Consider the following 25,960-nt stretch of genomic DNA (forward strand, 5'->3'; position numbering starts at 1 on the left):
GAGCAAGCTTAACCTGTTTGTTGATAGATAATAGCATGTAATACTGTAGGCTCCATTCAGTCTTTTCCAATGTCTGGGCCGTCTGCCACTGAGTTATTTAATTATAACACGTAGAAAATTACTAAGGCAGAGCTATCTATATTTGAATAAAGTCCTCCTACCTACTAGTACAAAACTATTAGGTTATAAGTCTTAATCTTATATAAAATTCCCCAGGTAGTAACCATGATCCAGTTTCAGCAGTAGGAAAAGCTGAGGCTGTTAATATTTTTAGCAACTACATTAAATAAGCCAGGATATTGCAAATGCACCTCAACATGATGCTGGGAAGTACCCAGCAGCAATCAGCCATCCTTTACCATTTGGGCCATTGATAACACGGATCATGACCTGATTATAGTAATGCTGGTGAGGATAAAGACAAAGTGACATAGATTCTTCTTGGCATACGAGATCAACAGCTCTTCACCAGTTATCAGAAACAAAAACAAAAACAAAAAAAAAAAAAAAAAAAAAAAAAAAAAAACCCCAACAAAAATCTCACAAAGGAACAAACAAAAAGGACTGATTATACAGCTGCATGGCAATGGTCAGTACTCCAAGTTTTGTCCAGGTGTTAACCTGTATCTGTGTTAACCAAGAGAACTTCCTGGTGTTGTGGCAGAGGGAGAGGCAGAGAGACTGGAGCCAAGATGAGTGGGCATGGGGAGAAAAGAAATCAGACAAACTCAAGCTGAGACTAATATTAAGTTGTACTGCAATGCTACAGTCTTGAAAAAATACATTCAGTGCCCAGCTCCTTGTAGGAACATGTTCACATAATGAAAACCAATGTGATTTTCATCCAAATCACACCCCTCAGCAGCCAGTCTCATGAGAGAGAAGGAACTAAATTACATCTCTGGTTTAGATCTTCTTTCCCATTTAGCCAGTTCCTTCAAGATGGTGATAAAACTACTGAAGGGACAGAATAAATGAAGTCACATTAATACTGCCACATATCTTAATTGTATTCAGTATGTAATGAAAGCATGGAAAGCCTAGAGGATCAGCAAGAAATTTTCAATTCAATTAAAAAGAAACAAATTTGGTAGTAGAGTGTTGTTTCATATTAACTTCCTGATGACAAGAAGCCAACAATTCTCTTCCAGAAGCACCACATCACAACTACTGCTTGGAATGGTAACTGCCTGCACTACAAATCCAAAGAGCGCAGCTAAAATCCAGAAATACACATTACACACAGACATACCAGCCCCAACAGTGAGAAATCATGAACAGCAAGAAAAGAAATACCAGGCAAAGATGATGTTTAGAGAGGAACCTTCACTTGGAAAGTGTTTGAGTTTGCAATGAAGTTTGAGTTCAAAATAAAGTTTAAATAACACGCTGAGAAATTAATTTCTTACCTTTTATCTACCACCTATATCTATTACTGCAAGGTAGTAGTATGATACCTATACTATTACCTAACATTTCTATGGCGAGAGGACCCCAGTGTCAGACTGGCATTGTGTTTAAAGTTTGCATTCTCTCCATTTCTGACAGTCACAACCTGTGCCCATCTTCCAGTGGGAAAGGTCCACTGGGTATTCCAACAGCCAGAACTCTGCAGTACTAACCATTCCTTATCTCCAATCCTTACTGCCTGTCCCAACATATTTTTTCCTTTTGATACTTATCTACTGTTGCTTTTAACGTGGACAAAGCTGTTAATGACAAAAGATGATTTTAATTAATACAGATTTTTCTTCTTATTTTTCCATCTCTCCCCAGCTATCTTAAGCATGCTCTGACAAGATCACAGAGACCTCCAAAACTTAAAGGCACACAAACCTGTGCGTACTCACAGGCCATTCTGGAGTAACAGAAAGTCTATGAGACATGACATCATTTACAAGCATGCTTCATTTTCCAATTCTTTCAGGAAAACACTCTTACAAGAAAGAAAATATCCAAATATTTAAAGCCTCAGTCAGTACCTGCAGTGAATGGCTAAGTAGGACACAGGGTGCATTCCCACCCAGCAAGTCCACTTGCCATTTCCTAAGTACCCGTGCTATCTCACTAAGGAGCACAAGGTCTTATCACCTGTTGATTGTATTGCAGGAGAAGCTGAGGGCCCCGCTCAACACCGTCAGTGGATTGGTGCTGTACAAATACACAGCTGGAGGCACTCCTCACCTAGAGGGGTTTGCTGCCTAAATACACTGAACAAACAGCAGGGCAAGGAAAACAAGTGTGCAGAGGCATGTGAAGTAAGCTGAAAAAAAGAAAAAAGTCACCAAAAGAGCCTGAAGCCCCTTCCAGCTAACCAAGGCTGCTCTCATGTTCTATGCCCAGCTACCACCTACCATGACCTTTCCAAAACCAATTAATTACCTTTCCTCCCCTGCCCTTTTACTTGTCTAACAGGAAAACAGGTCAGGAGATTGTTCTGACAATTTCTTGTTGGCTAGATAAGTAGGTTCTCTCCATTTGGTAGCAGCAGAAAGAAATTATGCTCTGACTTATATGCAACGTTTCCATTCACTTTTCTGTGAATCTAACTGGAAACTAAGTGACACCACCTGACCTGACTTTTCATGGAAATAATCAAACTTCAGATTACCCACCATCCCTGGCTAGTAAATAAGATTTTGATTATCATAAATTTTAGTAAATAGTGGTGCACAGAACCACTGTGGTACACAGAATCACTTTTTTTTTTTTTAATTTAAAAAATAATAATTAAAAAAAAAACCAAAAACACACACACAAGAAAACCAGCATATACACCCTGTAGATTTCAGTAAGCTTTTAGCATTTTGCTGAAGCAGGACCTACAACGTTTTCACTGGCAGCAACTGAAAACCTGCAAAACTTCAGGCAGGCCTGTTCCTGCAAGAGAAGTAACATCTCTCTCTTTCTCCCTCCGTATCTTTAAGTTATTTCTCCTGCCTCCTCCTTCCCGTGTCACATCAACCCGTTGCTGGTTTTTTTTCTTCCAACGTGGTGTTTTAGCTTTCTTTCAGACACAGTAACCAGCTCTAATGTACTCTATTCATGTGCCAGTCAAGCCATCATCAAAATCTTGGCGAGAACAATACCTGTTTGCAAAGCCCTATTTTGAACTGCTATTTGAGTCACTGCGGGCCAGCCATTAAGCAATCACACATACAGTTAATGGCTTATGTTGACACAGGGCAGGGAATTAACCTAGAACAAAATTCCACTGCATTATTATGAAAGTGATCCCGTCCAGGAATATGAATATAGTGCATGTTAATATGATCATCAGTTAATTTTTAAGAGACACACTTTGAGAGCAGATTACAGCCTAAAGGAAGGGCTTATTCTAAACTGGGGGAGGGAACAAAATGTCTTTCGGTGCAGGAGTATTTCTTTTACACAGAGATTTACACAGAGATGATTTACAGCAGAGTAAAATTATGTATTGTCCACAGTTTCATAATTATTTAATCTATGGAATACAGTAATGACAGGGAATTGAGTACAAAAAAAAAAATCAAACCATGTGACAGGCATACTAATCAGCAATCTAAGAGCAAATCTGTACCAAGATACTCCTCCTGTACCTATGAGTATTCGTCACAAAATGTGAATAACCAGTAAGACCACAAAGAGGTCGACAGACAAAAGCAGGTGGGAACTCACATCATGCACATCCCTGATCTGGAATCAGTTTGCATGTCCTGCTATCAGCCAAACTCCTGATAGGAAATCTTTCAGCATGGTTACATCACAGCTACACTCTAACTTGAGACCTTTTAAAAATAATTTATACAAAGTAAGATCATCTTATCTCAAAAAATATGCATCTAAAAACCATACGCTACAACCATCATTTCTGGCAAGACTTGACATTATTTGTAATAGCCAGTAAAGGAAAGCAGAAATATTTCTATTTCTTTTAATCCGTAAGTCTCCACACATAGGGAAGAGGGGAATGTAGCAACAGGTTACGTAAGAATTCAACCAACTATACCCTGGCTGTATATTTCTGGGCTTTTTTTTTTTTTTTTTTGTAATCAGATGGTGTTAGCTGCCTTTTACAGAGCAGGAGAGGAAGTAGGAAAGTACTGAAGAAGACACTAAGAAAAAATGCCACATGTAGCTCATGCCTGTAACAAAATCAACAACAGAAAACCTAAAGGAGTTTTATGGAAGAGTATTTGTTGTGTTTTAAAAAAAATAAAGTTTAACACTACACCGGCAAGTAAGCTAAAATAGGATAGCATTGCCAGTTGCATCAATTGTCCTTACCATAACGGAATCACCAGTCACTGAGGTTAACTATGTCATTTTTCAACAACACTACCTGATTTTTCTTTATTGAGTTGTCAGTTTCAGGTTTAATCCATATCTGTGTTTGAAGTTAAAACATACTGCAAAACTCGACACCAACACTTCCCACACGACCAAGCCACAGTTTTGTTCATTAGTGCTGAGGAAGTTCTCAAGCCCTTTTTCCTTATCACAGCCCTGCAGGAAGCCCAGGAACACGAGGGCAGTATGTAACCAAACCAGTTCCATGAGATCTGGGTCCGTCTGTCCCACCCCCGGCCACCACTCCAGTCTCAGGTTTCTGCTGCACAACCCCCAGCACCTACCAGGCACGCTTCACTGCATGTATCAGCTCCATGGGCAATGCCATAAAACCTAACCCGCCCTAACATGAGCCTGGGGAGTCACACTCACCCTTTGGACTCTAAGGACATCATTTCTCTCTCCACCTAGCAACACCATCACTAAAACAACAAATGCCTCACACCATAAATCCCAGGCAGCTTCAGCGCCTTGCCTTGCACCAGCAGAGACAGATCTCCTGGGTTTAGACAGTTTGCTTTCCTTCCCAAGTCTTGGATCCAGAGGAGAATACTTCTGCATCTCTGCGAGGGAGGAGGAGGCTAAAGCTACCCATGTTCCTGAGTTGTCCAGACAGAGCCTTAAACCTACTTACTCATAAAAAGTAGTGATATCAATTCACACATATATTCATGTAAAAATCATCTGCTGCAGTTTCACTGTGTGTTTTTGCTCTGCTGCAAAAAAAGAACATAAACAGCTATAAATCCAATTTCATAAAAATGCCAACTTTACTAACAATAAGTACTTTGAATTTTATTCTTTTTGTTCTGGTTTATTTTGGTGTTCTAGTCTGTCCCGCCCAATGTTTTGAAAGCAACCGGAGTCTCAAAAGTCTGGGCAACACCTACATTTTTAGAAGGCTAAGAACAAAAAAATAGCAAAACAAAACTGGTGTATGAACACAGTCACTGATACAATGAAGCCAGATGACAAAATCTAAATGTTGCGCTTAGTCCAAGTCTATATACAACAGCTTAAGCATTTAAGCATTTTTTTCAATCACATATAACACGTACCTCGGATGTAACTAAAAACTATTTCTGGCAAAAAAACACTCAAAATATCTATACTGTGGGAAAACTAAAAGCACATAGTACAACTTCCTAGTGCCAAAATAGACTTCATGGCAGCACCTGGAAGGACTTTTTTAGAAACAAACATGCTTATATGTAGCAATTTTCAAGGTATCTTAAATAAAATTATGAATAACAACCAATTTTGATGAGATGTAAAACTTAAGTTTTGAACATTTTTGGTCATTAATTACTGCGTAGCATTTTAACATAACAGTAATTTCTACTTTATGACATTTAAAGGACTAAAGTCTGCCTAAATTTTCCCATGTGGCTGAGTTCATGGGTGCTAACACACAACCTGTGTTTCTCTCAGGAAACTGTGCCTTCAACAAATGGCAAAGCTGCTGCCTATTGACAAGGAGGGTAGCTGAATACAAGAATCCAAACAGCCTCATTAGCCTTCCTGCTCTGTAGAGTTATGATGGTTTCAGCTACATTTTTCTTCTTGATTTGAGATCCATGTCCAAGTTCCTTATAGATACATATGAAGACATGGGTTAAGCATCCACCAGTGAATCAGTGAACCTTAGACATGAATTAAAATGAAAGCTGCCCAAATCATCTGCCAGGATTAGAGAAGAGCCACAGGTTCACCTTCTATTTCAATAGTACAAGACTGAACAAGGGACACCAATCAAGGGAGTATTCAAACCCCATTTTATTTCTTTTCACACAGAGTGCCAGGAATTATCTTGTTATTATATGATTTATCACACAGCTAATTATTTCATTTCAAGAAGCCAAATCCACATATGTGTTTTGCCTCATGAAAAAAACACACAACTCTTGTCGGTTCCCTCCCTGAGAGCCAGGCTGCCTGCCCATTCCCTCAGCCAGGCAAGCCCAGCTCCAGCCCCAGCAGAGTCACCTCAGCACTGCTGGCACTATGCACACACCACACATCTCTCCTTCTCACAAGTTTGCAGAGCACAGTCCCACAACTGACACCGGCCCAGGAATGACAAGTGCCTCCAAGTCACATCCTCTGAGGATTCACTGAGCGTCAGACAACGATGCCTGCACCAGGCTAAGCTCATGGGGGCACAACTAACTTCAGTCCATGTGGGTGAGCAATACAGCAGGATGTGGCACCAGCAGTCCCATCTGTGGGTAACAGGCCATTCCACACACACACACCAAAAAAAAAAAATCTATGAAGGAAAAGAATCGGTCTGGATAAAGAGAAACCAAATGAAAGCATAAAAACTCCTCTTTATTCACCAAGAGATGAAGGAGAAATGTACTCAGCATTTCCACTTCCAAAGGTCAGAGGTCAAAAGGTAGACTCTCCTCTCACCTGCAGAAGAAAGCCATATAAGCTGAGGAACATCACCCTTGTCCCCGTGTTTAATACTGTTATCATGAATTATGCCTAAATGCAAAGAGGCTTCCAAAGCAGCCCACCTCAAGCACTGACCGGCCAACGAGCAGCTAACACAACAAGAAGTCTGCTGGTTTAACAAAAGCAGATCAACTCTGACTGAGACATTGGCCCTTGCTCTAAATTTGCCTCTAACTGGAGGGGACTTCTCCAGAATCCCAGTCAGAGAACTTGGTTCTTAGTCCACTGAGCCTCTTTACACATTTAAACTACAACCACTGAAACAAAGGAAATCTGCAGGGAAAAGAATACATTTTTAATTATAAAAGAAAGGGTTGGGGAAAAGATTTTTATAATGTACTGGACCAAGCAATAGAGATGTGGGAGAAGGGGTGACAAGTTTCAGGCACAGATACTTCCTGGGTCCTTAATGGTATGCTGACGTGCTTTGCTGTTGTAGGGCTTCCCACTAACCTGCAGTGGTTGTCCCTCTGTCATTAGTGCATACAGAGGAGCCAGCACGGCCTGAGCTGGCAAGCCATAAGAGACTTAAATGCACACTGTACACCAATTAGAAAAACTCTACCGTTAAAATCAACTGCAATTTCAAGGTAAAAAAGAAAGTAAGAAGAGAGAAGTAAATTAAAAAACCCTCACTCAATTCACACACTCACAGAAAAAGGGGAGTACACTGTTAGCATGGGGAATCCAGTCCCTCACACGTTCCCATTCCCTGCCAGCATATTCACAGTAGTTTTCAATAAACATCCACACAAGTCACTGGAAGGCAAAAAAAAAAAGTGTTTTCTTTCATACAATTACACAAAAATAACTGTCATCACAACCATCCTTGTGGTAGAAGAGTCCATATTTGCCTGCAGTGAAATCCGTCTGCAGTTGCCCTGTAGAAAAGATAGCCAATAATTGGCTTCTTTCACCTCTGTTAACCATGAACAAAAGTGTCATTCAGCTCGCAAAAGGATAGAAGGCACCAATAGATGGTCAGCTCTCTGAGCCAATGGGCTGGAATAACAATAACCCTGTAGCATTTTCTTTTTCCTTTTGTTTAGTGTTTCAAAGCCCTTAATTAAGTCCCTCACAAAGCACCCCTACAGGCTTCTTTCAGTGAGGCATTACACGCCTGTTTTCTTGTATTGAAAGAAGAAAAGTAACAGGGATTTCTGAAACACATTAAGCAGTACACACAATTTCCACGTATTCACAACTGAAATACGGTTACATTTTAGCTTTTAAATATTATCATCAATGATAAGAAGTTCAAGCTTACTCTGCTCACTCTTTGCTGTACATCCCCTGCTAATACAGGTAGTCATAAACCCAGCCTATCTGCAACAGCTCCCTCAAAGCCATCACAAGACAGCGGCTCCCGAAATGAGAGCATGTGGAAAAGGCATGCTGATGAAACATCCCTGGGCGTCCCGAGGCACACAGCTGAGAAAGAACCGGGAACTGTTGACACTGCACATGACACATCAGCATGCTCTGAAAATACAGCTGCTGAAGGCTCAAGCGTAAACCCTGCGATCTAACTAGCCTCTCATACAAATAAATATCAGCTTGCATTTAATATAATGAAGGTAGTCTGTACTCACTATTTAGGACCAAACAGATGTAATACTGATGGTTATGTATTAAACAGGTCATTTGAGGATTACATCTGCTTTTCAGCAGTGCAGGCAGATTCTGTTTGGCATAAATGCTACAGAAACTTGTAATATTTGAGCCACAAACACGAAACACAACAGTTTTAAGAAAACACCATTGAAATATCATCCTCACAGATGCAGCTGGTTGGAGGAAACCTAGTCATCTAAACCCTTCCCACTCCAAACCAGCAGACTAATGTGGTCACTGTTTTTGGGGAGGCATCCAGTGCATGTGGTGAAGGGCTCAGGGGTGAGTAAGGAATACCAGGTACAACCACCACTTGAAGCCACCACCTGCCCAACCATGGTCCAAGCCCTCCAGCTGCTGCTGCCTCATTCCACTATCCTGTAAAATGCCCCTGTCCTGTAAATACAAGCAGCTTCCCTGTGGGAGACTGGCCCAGCCAGTCCAGCCAAAAGCTACCAGAATCATTACTAGAGGATATTTTTCACATTAAAGAACCACGGGCTGAGGCTCTGGTAATCTCTAAAGCACTTTCTCCCCGAGAGAAAACTGGAATAGCCTTTTTGCAATTGACAGAAACTCCCAAAACACAAACAACAGAAAAAAACATTTTTATTACAAACACCAATCTGAGTGAATGCAAAAAGCACTGTTTTAAAATCCTCTCTCCACCACCTATGTATCAGGCAGGCACTATTTAACATGAACCACATGCTATAAAGAAAACTGTGTCTAAGCAAAACCTGGGATTGTTCACCTTGGAAAAGAGAAGGCTTTGGGGTGACCTAACTGCAGCCTCCAGTACCTGAAGGGACCCTAGAAAAGAAATGGATAAAGACTATTCACAAAAGCATGAAGTGCCAGATGCACAGTGAATGGGATCAAACTGAAAGCAGCAGGCTCACATCAGATATCAGGAAGACATTCATTACTGTGACAGTGGTGAGACTCTGAACAAGCTGCCCACAGAAGCTGTGGGTGCCCCATCCCTGGAACATCCCTTGCTCAGGCCAGGTTGGATGGGAGTCCGACATGGTCTAGTGGAAGGTGTGCCTGCCCACGGCAGAGGGGCTGGAACTAGGTGATCTTTGGTCCCTTCCAACCCAAACCATTCTATGATTTTATGAAAATGCAACTGAGTACAAATCAACATGGACCTTTTTATTATTTTTAAAATATTATATTTTATAATTTTATAAAATATTTAATATTATAATATATTTCAATATTTATTCTATTTTATATTTTATTATTTTTAAAATAATAAAAACCTTCTTGTATTTTTTAAAAATACATCAAAAAGTCAGCTGCTGGTAACTCAGTTCATGTAATCAAAGAAGAAACTTTCCTTTCAGCAATGGTCATCTAATGGTACTCAGTGATTTTGCTTTTCAAAGGTAAGATGGCCTACTTAGGTATTATACACCAAAATCTCTTTCTAGTCTTACCTTAGACCACTGAATTAAGGCCACAACAAATAATACATGATGACCACCAGTCCTAAATGGTGTTCCTGTTTCCTCCTCCTACAAGAAAATATGATGTAAGTATACAACAAATAAGGAGGAAAAACCCACAGCAATGTCTGCATGGCTTGGTTTGAAGGCCTAAGTCCAAGCACGTATTTTTGGAAAGCCTATTCACAAGCCTTTATCAGAATGTCTCATATCCTTGACCTTAACGGAGTTCAACATTGATAAAGGACTAATTGCCCTCAAGTTCTGTTACACTATTCTGTGATTATTTACCACAGCAGTTCAGGAGGAACTCTTCCCTAGCAGCAAATGGCAAGAAAAGTAATTCACATTCTAAAACCATGAAAACTCGTCCTAAGTGCATCCAATGCATCAGCGACAATCCAAATTTGCATCAAGCTAAAAATACTTCTAGAATATCTGATAAAATTGCAATATAGTGTGAGAATATGACATTGCAATATAATATAGAAAAGCATAACAAGACCCTCTCCATCCTGTGCAACTCAAGGCCCACACTTTGCCTCTCACTAGCTGCATGGCTCAGTGTCTAATCTGCTGTTGACAAAAAACAAACTCTCTCCCAACCAAACAACAAAAAAACCAACAAAAACTCTCAAACAAACCAAACCAAAAACCACCACCCAAACCAAGCAAATATGGCCATAAACTAAAACACAGAAAGTCCCATTGAGGGAGCAATGTGAGGAAGTCCTTCTCTACATTGAGGGTGGCACAGCATTACAGGAGGCTGCCCAGGGAAGTCACTGAGTCTCCCTCTGGGGACATTCAAACCCCACCTGGACACACATGTGCCACCTGCTCCAGGGTACCCCGCCTTGGCCAGGAGGGTTAAGCCTGGATCATCTCCAGAGGTCCCTCCAACCCCAACAATTCTGTGAAAAAAAAAAAATTAAACCAAACAAATGCCCCAAAACTACTCAGACATCAGAGGCACTTACAAACATGACTATTGGTTAGGAATTGCATCCCAAATGGGATAGTTGTGCTAACCAAACTCAGTAGGACACACAGCTCTGGACTTCTGGATTCTACCCTAACAGAAATAAAATTAGTAATATTTACTATTGTTGACACGACAATATAAGCCAATAAAAACTTAGCAAATTTTCTAATTTTTAAGGAAAATGTATACAAACATATAGACAGGACATTGGAGGGTTCACAGAAACCCTCTACCAAAAAGAACAGATAGCCTTCACTTGCAATTATAAAAAAGTCAAAGAAGCTCTCATTACTAGTTATTTTCCTGAAAAGGTTATCTGTTCAGTTTAACTTTGTTCTCAGTATTTAAATGACTACACTTATTTAAAACCATCAGGATTTTAATCACTAAACTGTCAAGAAAAAAAACCAGCTTACTTAATGCAAACAGAACATTTCAAGTATTCACATGAAAAACAAAGACCTACCACATTGACTACCTGGTCCACACTCTTTGCAACAAAGAATAAGGTTTGTCAACTTTGATCGTGTACATAGAATCAATTTTTATACAAACACACCTAATTCATGCGTGAGTGAAAAGAAGCAACCCACAGAAGGCAAAATTTGCATGTATTTCCAGCTTGCTTATAGGCAGAAACAGTATGTGCATTTTCCCAGCAATATGCATGTTACAGAAGAACTCCAACAGACAAACTTGGCTTAGGAACACTTGTCTCCTCGGCTATCTCCACAGGACTAACATAGGCATATTTTCTCATCATCACAGCTATTCTACAGGCAAGGCAATGCACCCCAGCTCTTACCTAAAGACCACTGACCAACATAAATTCACAAGAAGACAACTAAAATTGATATAAGGTGGAAAAAAGGTATCCTTGCCAAGCTCCCTTAATAACATGATCTGGTTTGTCTTGCTTTTTGCTTATTTTTAAGAAGTCTGGTTCCTCCTACCTTGAAAGACTATGAATTTTACTGGATCAGTAAACCAAGGCCAGCAAAACTTGCCACACAGCTTGAAACCGGCTCCTAACAAACACACCTTTAAGCTATTGACACCTTATTTTCTCCTTACCAATTTAATAATTTGCTTCCATTAACACCATTAACACACCCATTTTTCCAATTTATCACCAGCAAAACTATGAAGGTAACATTGAAAAAAATAAATGAACACCCTGAAAGTTCAGAGTGAAAAGGTTTCTGTTGAAACTGGCAAACTATTTTTAATGCAACAAATGAAATAATGCTCTGCAAATACAGTGTCAGATAGATTGTTATTTATTGCGCAATCTTATATTCATTTCCCAATCTAAAAAGTGTAAAGCAGATGCAGTGTTTTATTTTAAATTTTAGTCGAGGGACAGGTGATCAGATTAGAGACTTAAGAGACTACCTTAGGGGAAAAGGTGAGGAAATGGGCAAAACATGATCACTATTTGTGTTTTTGTGCAAACACAAAGAATGAAGAAGGCAATTTTATTTGAAAAGATCCATAGCTTTGTCAAGTTAAAAATTTCTTTTTTCCACATAAAAAAGACAGTCAACTTCACAAATATTTACTGCCATTAACAGCAGAGTTAATTAATTATTCCATCTTAATAAGAACACTAAATATTCAAAGGTTCAAGAGAAATGGAACCTTTTCCTGCTTTTTATTATATTTACCACAAAATAGTTAGATATAAGGACTATTTATAGTAAACACAGCAACCATCCCTTACATATCAGACTGTATTTTGTACAGCATATAGATTAATTATTGAAACAGCTTTCTGAAGTAATTCTGTACCACCCAGCTCAAAAAATTCTCTGTTCTAACTACCACTGAATTAAAATAAAAATTGTTTTGACAAAAAAAGGTATGCATTTTGTCCCTGCTGGTCTTCATTATCTATATTTTCTTTTCTTTCATCCATACTATGTATTAAGAAGGTCATCATGGAAGGCAAACAGAGGTATATAATCCTGAGAAATTTCTACAAGATTGAATATGTATTTCTTTGCTACCACAGGAGCAATCTGTCTGGCAGCATTGCATCACATTCATCTCATAAATACATTTTAATACTGTATGACTAAACAGCTGCCAGTAGAAAGCAATGGTTGAATGAGTGGATTTATGTTAACTTGAATGTCTTTCTACCTGCATTGACCCAAGAGAGTATTGAAGGGCAGAGTCAACTGGTGCTTTCCTGATGAACTCACAGGGCCTATAGCTCAGGGAGAAATGTTTACAGCTTGCTTATTCAGTACATCTAGTAGTTTACTTTCTCCAAATGAAGCTGAATATGCTATTTAAAAGGTATAATTTATGTTTCCAAGACAGCTCGAGGCACTGCCTTGTTTGGAGTTGCTTACCAAGCAACTATGTTTCTCCAAACAAACTAATGTGCAGAAGGGTAAAGGGCAGTAAAGGTAATTATTGGAAGGAAATCTCTCCCTAGGCCAGAAAAGAGTAACTAAACTTGTGTGTGTTAAATCACATGGGGATCTGAACACTGAAATAATTGAGTGTAAGTGATAGCAAGATCTATCTACAATCTTCCTGAAAAGAAATTAGAGCAGGGATAATATAAAGTGGGATTGTGTAGGCAACACAAAGGCAATGTCCCCAAACTTCATTCACAGTTCTTTGTATAAATGTTCACATTTTCCCTTACACAGACACTCCCCACAGCAGAGAAAACCTACAGTAACCCAGTAATTAAATGAGTGTGCTGAAACCTAAAGCAGTTAAACTGCATTCTGCAATTCTGGATTCAACAGTTTACTTACTGCTCATTAATCTCTCCACAGATGTTATCTTTGTAACAGCTGAAAAAACTTAAAATATGACCAAGATTTTCCATGTTTAAGAAAGATGCCTCTTGTGCCTTATTCACCACCTTATCTAAATGCATGCAATATATGGCAATAAGTGTGGTGAGTTTCCAGCCCCGTCTTTCCCCAAAAGCCTTGGGCTACTCTGTGAAAACTGAATGAAAGCTATTTGCAGTGAAAAGCTGGTAAAGAAAAGCTGTAACAGAATCTCCTCCTTCCAAGGAGGCTGCACACCTGGAGAAAAGATGCTTTCCAAAGCATCTGCAGTGCACTGCGGCTGCTGAGAGGATGGCAGCACAACAGGGCCTGTTTGTGGTTTTACCTGCACATGCAGTGAGGCTTTGCTGAGGCTTCTTGGGTGATCTGCACATATTCTCTGAAATTATACCACACTTTAACTGCTTTTAAAATACAAAGCAAATAGGGAGCAATATCCTGTATTTCTAGCAACCTGTGCAATTCAGAGACACCTCAACCAAAGACTGACTATTTCATAAAGACAGGTTAAGAAGTAATCCCATTTAATGCTACACTTGTATGTTTGAGCTCCCAAAGGAGTTAAGCAACATCTATAACATTGACAGATCTTAAGGCTTTCCCAGCAGTTCTGTAGATATGGATTGCTAAGATATCTGCTGTCAGCCTCAAAAGAAGCATCTGCTAGCACTGCTCTGCTGCAGGAACCTGCCTCCTTCACCAAATATCAAATTTTTTAAGTCACTCACTCTAAACTCTTCTAGCAAAGCCCTTCGAATATGTTGCTACACCAGATATCCATATGGTCCTGCAGATTTCCGCTGATGTACAGCAGAGCTAAACAGAACTCACCACTACCACACATAAGGCTTCTACTTCAACACAAACACGAGCAGGGCTCAATCCCAAGGGAGGGTGCTACTACTCAATGGTTTTTCTTTCTTTAAATTAGAGATGCAAAAAACTTGTAAGGCTGAAAACGGTCATATGCATAACCACCTCTGCACTTTGCCTGTTGATTCACACTGAGATTCATAGGTTCTCTTAAGAAACTACTTTTCAATTTGATAGTTCAAACAATCAAAACTTATTCAGTACATGGGATGACAGTAGGCACTGTGTAATTCTTGTTCTGTTTCTCAGTAACTGCACAACGCAACTAATGTATCCTCTTTGGAAAGAAGTGGATTTTTTTGAAAGAGCTACATATGAATAAACACTGTAGAATCCTCAGTTTCTCCAGTACCTCTAAAGTATATCTCCTAATGGGCATTTGCAGGCCAGAGATGAAACACAAGCTGCCCATTCCTACTGAAGATGCCAAAAGACAAACTGGTGGGAAAGTCAATTTGCACAGTGAAGTGGCCAGCAGTATCAATGCTGACCTTTTTATAAAAAAACAAATCAGACTGGGCACCAAATTCACTGAGGCAAGTTCAATGATAAATGGCACAAGGGACACATTTTTTTTATGTTTACATTATTATTCTGCTATTCTCTGTTCTTGATGACACTGAACAAACCCAGACCAGGTGATGCACTTTGCCCGAAGGACATGGGGAATATATCTGGTGAGGCAAATACCAAGGGTATTTGAAAATTTATCTGATGCTTGTTACAGAATTTCTCCCATTCATGCTTTTAGACAAAAAAACCTATTTTGTGTAAGTGAAGATACAATCACAGTGCAAGCAGTCCTACCCTTAAATGGGATTTCAGGTATATTATTGTTTTCATGCTAGCCTCTTTTGAATACAGACTTGTTTTACTAGCGTGATTACTCAGGAGAGCTGAAGAGTTTTAAGGAGGAAAAACCGGTCTTGCTGCAATACTGCAAAGTACTCTGCTGAAGAAGTAAACAACTGCTACTTATTATACCAAAAACAAATTAAATCCTTGCTTAATCCTCTTGAACATTCAAGATATTGCTCGTTTTTGATCTGAAAACTAGAGATCTGCCTTTGCAGTAAGCAGGTTACAGAAAAAAAACATGTAAACAAACTAGTTGAAATTTCTGAAAAAAAGGTCAAGCAGGAGCAAGTAAATTCTAAATAAATGACTGACCTGATATTGAAGAAATATAATGCCTCCAGTAAACACTTAGCCATAGTAACACAGAGCCAGATTTGCCCTTGCAAAAGACATGGATTTTCTACACCCAGCAAGACTCACACTAGGTTCTGTAAAGTATTAACAGTTTGGTCAATATTAGCCCATCCACTTCCACTGTGTTTTTTTTAAACCCAAATGTTAAAGCCAATAGCAGTAAAAAATTTCCAAAAGGCAGAAGCCTGTGCAGGCCCAAATCATCAGTAACTACATTCTCAAAGTAGGACTCTTTACAATGAACCATTTCCTTCTCTCTCCCCAGCTAATTCCAGGAAGGCCACCAAGACCCCAAGAGGACACTCAGCACAGCGAGCATTTCATGTCTCAAGACAGCAGCTACTTGAGTGAAACTGTAAATAAAGGAGGTGAACAAGAAATACATAGATTGCTGCTGACAATGGCTTTGCAAAATTCCCTTAAAGAACATTTAAGTCAGGCAACCATCTTCCAAATGGTGCAGGGCTCCTTGCAGTAGGTTAAAGGACTCCTAAGCTGCAGGAGCAGCAGACAGAACTGCTGAGAGCACTACTACAGGCATGTCCCCTAGTCTGGGAAAGGTTTCCTCTAGTTAAAAAAAGAAATCAACATATTTCTAGGGCTTCCAACCATGGCACCTGAAAAAGACGGCAACCTCTTCACACCTTCTACACGCCTGAGTGGAGTGAAAGTCAGATCCACCATTTCTGCCACATGGAGAACACCATGCATGTTTCCAGACAGAATGTCCCACTGCACCAGAGAGGGGCCTGCATTCCAGAGTTACAGGTTTCAGTCTCCTCACTTTTCCAGGTGAGGAAACTACATCCGCTACTAATCTGGATCAGCATTTAGGAAACAGCAAGGAAACTTCTCCAGTAAGTTACTTCTAAAATAACATGAGACTAAGTTTTAAAAAGGACAGCCAGGATATCCCACATATCAAACTCTAATAACAAAGAAAGGACTGAGGCTATACACCACTGACTCCTTCTGACAGGCAAGGAGCAGCCAGTTTTCCCAAACATCCTTTCCTGACTTGCACCATCTCCTCCTCCAGCAACAGGAGCTAACTGTGCTGCTTTCCTGCCACAACCCTAAAGCCCTGAGTGCAGGGAAAACAAATTCTCCCTTTACAAGCTAACACACTGCCACGTCCTGTTTGGACAGCAGGGAACAGCATTTGCATTTTGTGCTCTGAAAGGGGAAGCAATGGGCATAGGAGACACCAACTCCCAGGTACATCCCAGCAGGACCCATATCTGCAGTCATGTCTTCTGCATCTACTGAACACCAAATACAACCCCTACAGTGCCCAAATGGTTCAGAAAGAAATGCTGCATAGTATCACATACAAAAGAATGAAACACAGCCACAGTGAACTGTGCTGCATGGTCCCTGCAATACACTGCATTACTGCAATGCCAAAACAGCATTGTTCCACATCTGGGCTTCTTGTGCCACCACTGACCAGTGCCAGGCAAAGCACAAGAGCTTCAGCAAGAGCTGAACTGCTCCCAGCAAACTTTCTGGCTGCCTTACCAATGAGCCATGAAGGCTGAAGGCCCAGCCCCTGCCCGTCCTGCTCCACACATGGCTTTCAAGGATGGGATGAAACAGTCCATCTGTTCTCACTGTCAGGGACATGGCTATTGAAAGCACAGCCATGCTGCTCTCCCCACTTGGCACTGGGGCAGGCTATTAATCTGTAACCCTGTGCATGTCAACAAGGTAACAGCAAAACCTCCCAGTTAAAACACATTTTCGGAGAGCAAGCTTACCAAATATACAACTGCATCTCCAGCATTATTAAGCTAAATTAAACAGGTTTAGGCCTTCTCTGTGTACCTCTGAAATTGCACATTCATTTATGATTCACTACTAATCCTGTAACCGTTTAAAAGTCCAGACACATCTGATTAAAAGTTTGAGGGTGAAAAAAAGTCCTTGCAAGACCTAGCATTTTACCACAACTAGTTGGATAGTTGTAGAGAAAAGGAGGAGGCACATCACTTTAAAAGAAAAAAAAAAAAAAAAGCCTTCATATTTTAGTAAGAAAATGTTTAAGTGATATTCCCCAAAATCAAACATAAGCCTGACAGATGTCAGACCACAGTCCACCAGAAAATACCAACATCACCTGGTCAAAAATAGCTGTCTCTATTTTTAAAAACACCTTACCATATTGGCTGACATGATGCATAATGCCATAAGTTGGCTATTACCCATTCAAATTCAACAGCAGTTTTCAGACATTGACTTCAAACTGTTATTTTTAAGATCACTGCAGTCCTCTCTGTGGTTTTGTAAGAGATGTATAATATCATTGTGCCTTCACATTCTTGCTGAAGCTGAAATACAAATTTCCCTTACTCTTTCAGCAACAGGAGTATGTTTCTGGGAAGTGGAAAGTGCTGACCTTGTCACAATCCTGTAACAGTTAAATCATTCAAGAGTAAAATAAAATGGATCCTGCTATGTCAAGTATGCATTTTAAAACAAATGACACAAAATTTGAAAATATTGGAAACTTTCAACTCCAGTGAAACTCACTGACAGGAACTTAGCACTTAAAAGGCAAAACGGTCAACTGTTTTGCAGGTACATCACAGGGCATTTTTTCATTGTTTAATTATACTTCCCAGGTACCCTTATATCTACTGCTGCATGTTTCAAATTTAGACATACCAACTTTATTTGGAACAAAAGTGAATGAATCTGGGCGTGATTCTGAAGAAAAGCTCTCAGACATATTTATAGTGAGGACAGTATTTACACAGTAACACCAAGATCATCCTGTTCTCTGTGTGAGCTCCTGTGACAACCATCCCTGCACACAATTCCCCATAAACATTACCAGCTAGCCACCTCTCAGCAAAGGAAATATCAATAGCTACCTCCACTTCTTCAGCAGGGCTGTGCAGGGCAAGCTAGAGGTGGAAGTGCACTGAGAACCAACATCACATGACTAGAAAGCTCTTTTCAGACCAAAGTTTGAGAACATCTTATCACAAACTGAAACAGTACCTGAAAGGCAGACATGAAAAGCTACAGAAGAGTATTTCTCTGTAGCAAAATCCTAGGTCACTGTTGAAGCAGATGGTGAATCTACCAGGTGGAGAGGATGGCCAGGGCCTCTAATCCATGACATACTACTGAGATCTCTGTAAGCAAAGGGCTTGTAGCATTTAAAACTCTGCTGCTTCAATTTACAAGTTTCAGCCATAGGAATGGCTGCTTCTGCTCTTTCTACCTTTGTCTTCTATTTCTAGGATCATACAAATCTCTCTCATTCATCTTTAAGCTATTTTTGATGTTCTGCTTCTTCCATAGAGAGACCCAAAACCACAGTTTGGCAGCACAGAGCTGCTGCCTGAAACACATTCACCCTTAACAGAGTAACTACTGCCATGAAGTTTCAGCAGCCCTGCTGAAATGAACCAGTCCCATCCATCTCGCTCCCTTGCTTGTTTGTAAAACAAGGAGCAGGCAAATCCGGGCTGTTGGTAATTACCCCACAAAATAAACAGAACACCAGTTCCTACCCATTCCCAACAAGAGGCTTATCTTTAGGAATAAGCTTTTAGGAAAGGCACGGGGTGGCTGAGAGGAAGATCTTGGACATTCAGAGTTACTCCCAGAGCCCTGCAGCCACCGTGCTCTCTAAAATGTGATACGGGTGCTCAGCCCTTCGGAAATCTAGGCCAGTAATTTTCTCTGGGTAAATAAGAGCTTGTGTTCTGCAAAAATTGCTGGCCTAGATGTAGAGTACAAAACAAACAAAGATCCTTGCAGAGGAGGATTTTTTAGTTTTGTTTTTTAGTCCTTATATTACAGCTTCCGTATTTTCCTTCTCAAGTAGATAGTTTCTAGCAAATTCCTCTCAAGAACTGAAACGGTAATTATTTACCTCCTTACTAGCACAAGGACTTGCTTACACTAAAGTCCAACTTTATTCTATGCTGCAGACTTATCTTAGTATTTATTCCCCAAAATCACACTTCCAAGCCTCTGCCAGTACACATCAAACAAGAAATTACATATGATACAAACGAGCTCCATGTACAAAACAAATGCCAAATACCTGAGAATTACATGCTATGGCAGAATGTTGGGTTTTTTCAGGGGGGATAAACAGCGAAGAGGAAAACACCAAATTTGATACCAACAAAAACATTAAAAAGGTAAAACTATTTAACACTGAAACACCAACAGCTTCACTTTGTGTACACTACCTAATAGCATTACTTTTTTACAATACTGACAGATAAATTGGCCAGCTTAAAATGAAGATAAAGACTACAGTCCTTGGGTGATATATGCTGGAAAGACTGTTGCTGGAATCACTGAATGTTCACCAAACTGAAATACTCCTCCTGTCTGTCAGATTTCATCAGCCTGTACAAATGTAACAACATTTCTGCTGACTTACAGGAACATTCAAAATGAAATGACATGACCATGTCTTTCTAAAAGAAATATGGAATTACTACTTGCCATCATATCGCCAGTAGGCAAATGAAAAACTAAATGGTTTACCTGCAAAGCCTTCAAACCTGCAATTAGATAAGGCTTTTCCACCTCAGAAGAATTGCAATCATGCTACATTTTCCAGACTCAAGGTCGCATCTGGACATCTTCACTTTTCACCATTACAACTCTTAATCCACGAGAAGCACAAGCACATGTGTATGCCTTACTGCAATTTCCTCTCACGAGCATGAAGTTTTCTAGAACACGGCATGTGAAACCATCATAGCAAAAATCAGGAGCATACAGCATTGAAAAAAACCCAAACAAAACCCATTTTCATATGCTTTACATAGTGCACAGGCACCACTTACTCATATCGGAAGGACGGTGGAGCCATGACCGACACCAAAGGAGGCTTCAAGCATCTGCTCCTTATTGCTCTTCAGCCCAATCTTTTATAACCTTCACCTTAAATGCACTGCACCTGTGTGCCCTCTGTTCCCTGTGGGATTGCTCAGCACTCCTGGGCACTCCATGGCTCCTTACCTTCAGCAGCATTCACCTGTCCTGCACAGCTGTACCCATTAGGGATCAGCCAGCCCCACTCACAATCACCACAAACTCTGTGCCTATAACGTGCACATACTACAGTTATTTTGCAACCAAGCAAACTGAACCTTCATAAAGAGAAGAACTGGCAGATGGCAATTAAGAGTTACCTAAACATCTACCTAAATTATACAAATTGTTGCCTACAGTAAAAGTATCAAGCATTTATCCTTGCTCATGTCATCCCAACTCCCTGCGGACTCGTCCCTATCCACCCCATCCCCTCAGAAAGGTCTGATCTAGTGTTGTCATCTATCTTTTCTGAGCACTTGTACATCTCCCAGTAATCTCTTCACTGAGTTGACTGCAGCTGGGACAGCTTTATTCAAATTCTGCCTCTCAAAGTTCACCAACGACTGAAAAGCAGTGACCAGATACTCCATCCTTTCGAGCTGCTCAGTCTGAGAGAATTACCTTCAAGAGATCTCATCATTCTCTGGTAATCATATAATCCCCCACTATCACACCAGCCCCTCTCTCCCTGCTTTCAAACCACCACAGTGAGCAAGAGACAGCAGGGGATCAGTCAAGAGCTGAATAAACAGAAATAAGGAATGAGAAGGGTATTCTGTAAGGATATACCTTTAAGGCTCTACAGAAACCCCTGTCTGACCATTCATGGCAGCACCTGGGAAGTTAGGCTAAATGATTAGACTTAACACAAAGAAATTGAGACTTCAGGAAAACAGAACTAGCAAAAATTAAATACTGGGTTCCTTCCATAATTCTCAGCTACCTTGGAACTCATTCACTGCCAACTTCAATTGTGAGCAGTTCTTCTTCAGTTGCTTTCTCATGGCCAAAGCAAAACTCTGGGCACACCTTTGGTTTAGTATCACAGAACATCACCTGTAACGCTCTTTCAGCCACCTCTAATGCTATAGGCTCTCTGCTGCCATGGCTATAATCAAAAACTAGCTCAGTAGCAATGCTGAGGAGCTCTCCTGACATCATTAAGGGGCCTGACATAGAACACAGAAAAGTTTTCTTCTCTTTACATAGCTAAGGTGCTTTGCCATGACACAAACATGTCACGTAGGAGCGTGATTTTATTTTTCTGTCTTCTTCTTCCACACTAACCAACTGAGCATCTCTGGCAAAACTATACATTGTCCAGTCCAAACAGGTCAGAAGTGAGTTTTTTATTGCCTCCAAAACTGTCTTCTACATACCCTAAATTTCTAGTGCCTTCACTACAAGAGAGACTGGTTGAGCTCAGAAGCACCAAGAAGCCATCAATTATTTTCCTTCTGTAAATAAGGAAGCAGGAACTGAATGCAAACGGGGATCAAGAGTATCCTCCACTACCACAGCACCAGACAGATTCTTCTCAAGTTCAAGAAAAATTCTTCTGAAGTTTAAAGAGCATAAAATCAAAAGCTACACAAACTCATTCCAAAGCACATTTCAGTGTGTGCAGGCCTCCTCTCACTTTTGCCATAAGTGTCACATTGCCTGTGTGAAATTTACCTGCACAGTAAGGAGGAACTTTCAAAATGAAACTCTTCGGCAGTTTTATCTCTAATGGGTGTTGGCTATGGCAACTTGTGCCCATTAGGCAACTTATGTCATGTTGCAGACACTCAGGGATGTACCAGTCCATTTTATAAGACAGCCAGACAATGTAGGAGCCATAAAATCTTATGCTTAAATGCAGCTTTTACCAGAGAGACTTCAAGCACCTTATTAATTTAGGTAACTTCCTTGTTTTATCTGTAAAGAGAAGACTGTTTAGCAGTAATTCCAAGGGTTCATGATGGCAGGGTCTAACTCCCTACCCCAAACACTCAGAAATCACCATTTCTGCCACAGGAAAAACACCACAAAGTGAGGTCCCACTCAACACCTTACAAGCTCAAAAAAAAAAGAACAAAACATTTAAGCACAGATAACAACTGAGACCAGATGCAACTTCTATCATTCATCAACTAGTACACAAGAAAAAAGGCCCAGTAATCTTTCTCCACCCAGCCTGAACAACTAAAAGAAACAATCCAAATATGTAGGAGAAACTGGAAACCTCCTCAGTAAACTAAACACCCAGTAACTATGAATCAGACTCCCTCTGCATATTAAGCGTAGGCAAACAAAGACAAAGAAAAGAAGTGCAATTTTCGAAGGCATACACCTCTGCTGTATTCTGACAAAATAACAATTCAGTACCGATCTGAAACGTCGCACTATCGTTTGCCGTAGTGTGCTGTATTACATGCTGCAAACACGGCAAAGCTTTAGTAATACCAGACTTGACCACTGGCCCATACAAGACCTTGCTCCACCCTATGAAATCTGCGCTGAGAAGTGGGGCAAGACTGACAAGTTTTATTGCGAAACTTAACAGGTTTGAGGATTAGCAAAGCCACCGTACTGAAAGCTGCAAATCCCTCCCCGGTCATGTCTCTACAGAACCGTGCTCATTCCTCAATGAAAATTTTATATTAAAGTTGCCAAAACGCCACACAAGACCTACCAGTTTCTGCCTGCTTTACAACACTGTCATAGACTATGGGATAAAATGGAGGGTTTTTTTTTTAAGAGTTTATGTTTTTCTTCATTCACGAGCAAAACTCGACAAACCACCGATGTTTGGCTATGCTGTTTTTTCCCAAGGTTCCCCTGTGTTTTACCATCGCGAAGATTTTGTAAAAGCGAAGGCACCGTATTTAACCAGACTTACGCGTTCTTCGGATTGAAAATGCTTTAACTTTTGGAAGGAAACTGACCGGCAATGGCAACCGGTTTCTAGAAAAGAACAAGGAGAAAGGCGACCCGGGGCGAGGACGCACGCTGAGGCGCACTCACTCAAGTGAGAGCAGCAGCTCCCCCCCGGCTCAGGACGGAACCGGCATCGACTCGGGCCCCACCGAACCCCGAGCTTCGCCTTTCACCGCCGCAGGGTCCGAGCGGCTTCCTCCCAGCCTTTAAACCTCCAAGGCCGGTCCCTTCGGGGTCGGCCGGCTCCCGTCGGCCGCCCGGAGCCGCGGAGAGCCGCCCCAGGCCCTGCCGAGCTCACCTGCCCCAGCGGGGCGCCGGGCGCTGCCCGGAGGCCGCACCGCGGGCTCGGCCAGGGAGCGCTGCGGCGCCGGAGCCGGCCACGTTAGACCCACGCAGCAACAACCACCGCACACACGCAATTATCGGGGGTACCCGCCGCCGGTGCCTCCCCCTCGCCGCGGCTATTTGCCCACCCGTACCAGCCCGCGCCCCGACTCACAGTGCGTGCGTGAAGGCGCTGAGTCCCGGAGGCACGGCCGCAAGCCCCCGCCCGGAGCAGTCCACGCCGCGGTCGCCGTCGCAGCTGCAAGGGGCCGGGCAGGGCGGGGGGGACGCTCCGCCGCTGTGTCCGGCCCAGCTCCCCAGGCCCCAGGCGACGAGGCCAAGCAGAGCGAGGCACCGCATCGCCGACCCCGCCGGCCGCCCAGCCCCCCCAGCCCGGCTCGGCCTGCGACTCTGCGCTGGCGCCCTCCGCCTACCGAGCCTGGCCGGCTGCTGAGAATACGTATAAAAACCCACCAAAAACAACAACGACAAAAAATTCAAAATAAAGGGGCTCCTCCGTCCGGCGCAGCCCCGGGGCTGCCTCAGCGGGAAGTCAGCCCTCCGCCGTCCGCCTGCCCTGTGCACAGCCCGCAGCGCTGCTCGCCACCGCTCATCTCAGCCGTGCAAGCAGAGCTCTGGGGAGGCCGTGCCGGCGGCGATCCCGGGTCGGCCCCAGGGGCTCCGCTGGCGCTCCCGCCCCTCCCGGATCTCTGTCCTGCGGCCGCGGCAGCTCCGCGCCCAGGGCAGAGATGCGTATGCTAATGAGACAGCCGCACCCGCGCTCCAATTGGAGCAGAGCCGGCAAGGGGTGGGAAATATGCAAAACACAGCCAGGCCGCAACCAACGGGCGCAAGGGGCGGGGCCCGCGCGGGCAGCCCGGCCCTCCCTCCCCGGCGGCCACCGCCCCCCGGGGCCGCTCCCTCACGGCGCCGGGACCCCCGGGCCCACGGAACCCCGAGCGAACGGGTCCAGAGACGGGGCCGGGCCGGTCTGGGAACGAGGGCAGCGCCGGGCCCCGAGACCTCAGGACCATTTCCAGCCCTACCATTGCCGCGGCAGGAGCGGGCGGGCGCCTGGGCCCGCGTCCCCCCGCAGCCGGCAGGCACCGGCCCCAAACAATGCACGGGAGGAGATAAAGCCGCGCCGTTCGGGGGCCGGGACCGGAGGATTCCAGCCGGCATGGTCCACCCATCCCCTGGGAAAGAGCACGGGGGCCATGCCGTCCTTCTGCCTCAGGGACACAAAAAGCACTTCTCACTCCTGTTCCCAAAGCTGCAGTGACTGCTGCACAAGCTCTCCCCAAAAACGGTTTGCTTTGAAAGAACTGTTTCCTTCCCACACAAAACACTGCCGTGGTACTTGGCTTCTATACAGCTCATACATCGCAACCAAACCTGTGCCCGTCTGCGTCCTTTTCTCCTAACTATCTCAAAAAGAGTACTGAACAAAACTGAAACCCCCTCTATCCTTGTTGTTAGTGCCTTTCATCACTTGACTTTTTTTTAAATGCTTTCTTTTGGACGCTTCTACCCTGCAGCCACCACCAGGAAGGAACCTGCTGCATTAGCTTAGCTCACTCATGCACCATGCTCCACACAATCACCACGAATCACTGGTTTTCTGCCAGATTTACCCTAAACCAGGACAGGATGTCACAGCAGTCCTTGGGTAACCAGCTGGGACCTCTCAGCGCTGGCCCGCTCTGGCCCAGACCCCAAAAGAGGCTCTGAGCCAGCAGAGCCGGCTGGCGAAAGCCTGGCAGAGGCACGGGCTCCTGCGCTGGTACGCAGCCACATGGCCTGTTTTACATGTTGGGCCGGATGCTCTGAGCCTGCCCGGGAGCTGCCAGTCCGGCTGAGTCCCGCCCAGGCAGCTGTCTGTGCCGCCCAGCCTAAAGCCCACAAACGCCCGCAGAGCCCACGCCAGAGCTGAGCAGCCTGGCAGAGACCCTGAGGAGAGAAGACAAAGGACTCTGCAAATTCAATGTGAATCAAGTAAAAGCCGTTTATTGTGCTTCTAAACGTTATATACTTCTTACCTTGGTCTACATAGTCACACATTGTTTGATTTGTTGCTCTGCTTTGTCCACACATCTCGATTAGTAGCTCTATTT

The 25,960-nt window shown here is 42.6% G+C and overlaps 1 protein-coding gene across 2 annotated transcripts in view; it reads right to left on the bottom strand.

Annotated features, from left to right (window-relative positions):
- Positions 1-24,613, bottom strand: part of LGR4 (leucine rich repeat containing G protein-coupled receptor 4) — a 70,614-nt gene extending 46,001 nt beyond the window's left edge. For both annotated transcript variants that reach the window (XM_038137806.1, XM_038137805.1), the window contains exon 1: positions 24,022-24,613. In XM_038137806.1, coding sequence (XP_037993734.1) covers positions 24,022-24,206 — 185 coding nt within the window. In that variant the 5' untranslated portion in view covers positions 24,207-24,613. The remainder of the gene's footprint in view (positions 1-24,021) is intronic.
- Positions 24,614-25,960: the final 1,347 nt, after the last annotated feature.

This window comes from Motacilla alba, chromosome 5 (genome assembly GCF_015832195.1).
Source record: "Motacilla alba alba isolate MOTALB_02 chromosome 5, Motacilla_alba_V1.0_pri, whole genome shotgun sequence".
In the NCBI taxonomy this organism is placed as follows: Eukaryota; Metazoa; Chordata; class Aves; order Passeriformes; family Motacillidae; genus Motacilla; species Motacilla alba.